We start from the raw sequence: 2,188 nt of genomic DNA on the forward strand, positions 1-2,188 counted from the left end.
CACACAGAGCCCACGGGGGCTTTTCTCCCGCCACTTTGAGCGCGAGGGGGAGGGGAGGGGTGGGTGGGCGCAAAACAACTTCTTACCTAGTTCGCAGAGTCGGCTAAGGTGATGGGGGTTGCAGCACACCAGCTCGGGGTTGATCTTCCCGTAAGATTCACAGCAACACAGCCTCTTGACTTCCGAGGAATGCCTGAGATCCGGCCACCTGAACACTTTGCACAGCAGGAGGGGGAGCGAGTAGGACACTGGTGGCTGGGCGGGCTGCGAGCCGGCGGGCGCCCCCAGGCCCAGTCTGCAGTCCAGGCGGCCGGGCAGCAAGAGGCACGCGGTGCGCGTACCGCCACGGGACTCCACGGCCTGGAGCAGCAGCTCCAGCTGCCGTTCCTTCAGTTTCTTGAGCACCGAGTGCGTGAGCGCCTTCAGATCTGCCTCGGCGCCCCCAGCCACGCTGGTGCCCGCGGCTGGGGGATGGGGATGGTGGTGACCTTTGGCACCTCGGACCGCCTTGCCCAGGCAGCAGCCAGCCCTGCCTGCGCCGCCGCCACCGACCCCATGCACCCGGCTGTCCGTCGCCCCTTCTCCCCGCAGCTCGCTGCCTCCTCCTCCACCTCCCCCCGCGCCCTCCTCCTCGTCCTCGCCGCCGGGCGCACGGCTCCTCCAGAGACGCCGGACAAGCGCAGATCGTTTGGTCCTGAACATGCGGGGCGAGGAGGCGAGGAGAAAAGTCGTTTGCCGGCTAAGGAGCGAACATGACCTCCGCACACCATGAAGAAGTCGGGCGCCGAGTTGGGGCAGCAGGCGCAGGCGACAACAGCAGCAGCAGGGGCCCGGGCAGGAGCGGCGGCGGCCCGAGGGGCGCTCCGTGGCATGCGCCAGTCTCCCGGAGGCCGGGACGCGCGCGGGGGCCCGGAGGCGCCCGCCGGGGCTCGGGGGCCTGCGCTCCGGCTGCCCCACCCCGCGCCGCCCGCGCCGAGCGCGGCTCTCGGGCCCCGGCGCACCCCGGAGGAACGCGGTTGCCGCTTCCCTGGGGGCGGCGAAGCCTGCCCGGGTCGGCGCCTCCCAAAAAACAGGCCCCCCCGCAGTGGCTCCCAAGTGTCGGGCTCGCCAGCCTCGGCTTCCTACATGGAAGATCCGCGGGGGCAAAAAACGAAAGGCGTTGGGCTGGGCTGGAAGGAGGAAAAAGCCTCTTTCCCCCTTGCTAAGCAACTTAATTTGGGGGTGGGGAGAAGCAAGCAATTAAAAAAAAGGCAGGCACGCGATTTATTTTTTTCCTCTATATCCTTAGTAACCAGATCTCCTCGAATTCCGTGCACAAGACGACTCGGGGGAGGGGGCCGAGTGGACTTCACCCCGCATGAGATGTCTGGCGAAATAAGGAGACTCTCTCACAATTTAAGAACCAAATATGCAAAGCCCAAAATGAAAACCACCACCTCCTCGCACCCTGGAGGTCTGGGGCCGTCCGGCTGGAGCTGGGGTTTAAAAAAAAAAAATGTTTACAAAGTAGAACAAGACGTCTGAGGGGTGGAAAAAACGTATCCACGAGTTACATCCCCCTTTATTCCTTGCAGATCCCCGCTCGTCTTCCTCTCCTTTTCTTCTGCCCAAAAAAAAAAAAATCGTGTATCTTTTTTAATCCACAGAAACCTTTGGCTACGCTGTTTCAATTCTCCACATCTGGGTGTTTCAGGGGAGTCTCTGGTCTTTCCTCCTGCGCTCCCTGGGGCTCCGGTCCTCGGCGGGGACTTCCTCGGGGCTGGCGGGGGCGCAGGGGCAGAAGATGCTGCGGCGGCTGCGCCCGGCGGGGCTGACAGCGCGGGGGAGGGCGGCGCGGCGGCGGCGGGCCCCAGGCGGGTCGCGCGCTCTCGCCCTCTTGGGCGCAAGCTGCCAGTTAGTGCGGGGGCCGCCCTCCCCTGGCCACGGCTGGCCGCCGGGGCTCCCTGTACGGGCTGCTCGCCCCGACCCGGCTGCGGCGGCAGGAGGCCCCGGTGTCCTCACGCCGCCTCCTCCTCCGAGACTCTCCTCGTCGCGCCCGGGAGCTTCCTTGTCCCCCGTCCGCCCTCTCCTGGCGCTCGGGTCCTTCGGCCGCCTCCGGGGGCTCGCCGCGCAGCACTCAGGGGCTCCGGGGCCGAGCTCTCGGCAGCTCGGCGCCGGCAGGCTGGCTCTGTCTCCCGCAGCTCTCTCC

The 2,188-nt window shown here is 66.4% G+C and overlaps 1 protein-coding gene across 1 annotated transcript in view; it reads right to left on the reverse strand.

Moving 5' to 3' along the window:
• Positions 1-2,182, reverse strand: part of SMAD7 (SMAD family member 7) — a 31,575-nt gene extending 29,393 nt beyond the window's left edge. Inside the window, exon 1 of the mRNA XM_019652763.1 lies at positions 87-2,182. Coding sequence (XP_019508308.1) covers positions 87-702 — 616 coding nt within the window. The 5' untranslated portion in view covers positions 703-2,182. The remainder of the gene's footprint in view (positions 1-86) is intronic.
• Positions 2,183-2,188: the final 6 nt, after the last annotated feature.

The sequence above is a fragment of the Hipposideros armiger genome, unplaced genomic scaffold (assembly GCF_001890085.2).
Source record: "Hipposideros armiger isolate ML-2016 unplaced genomic scaffold, ASM189008v1 scaffold_186, whole genome shotgun sequence".
In the NCBI taxonomy this organism is placed as follows: Eukaryota; Metazoa; Chordata; class Mammalia; order Chiroptera; family Hipposideridae; genus Hipposideros; species Hipposideros armiger.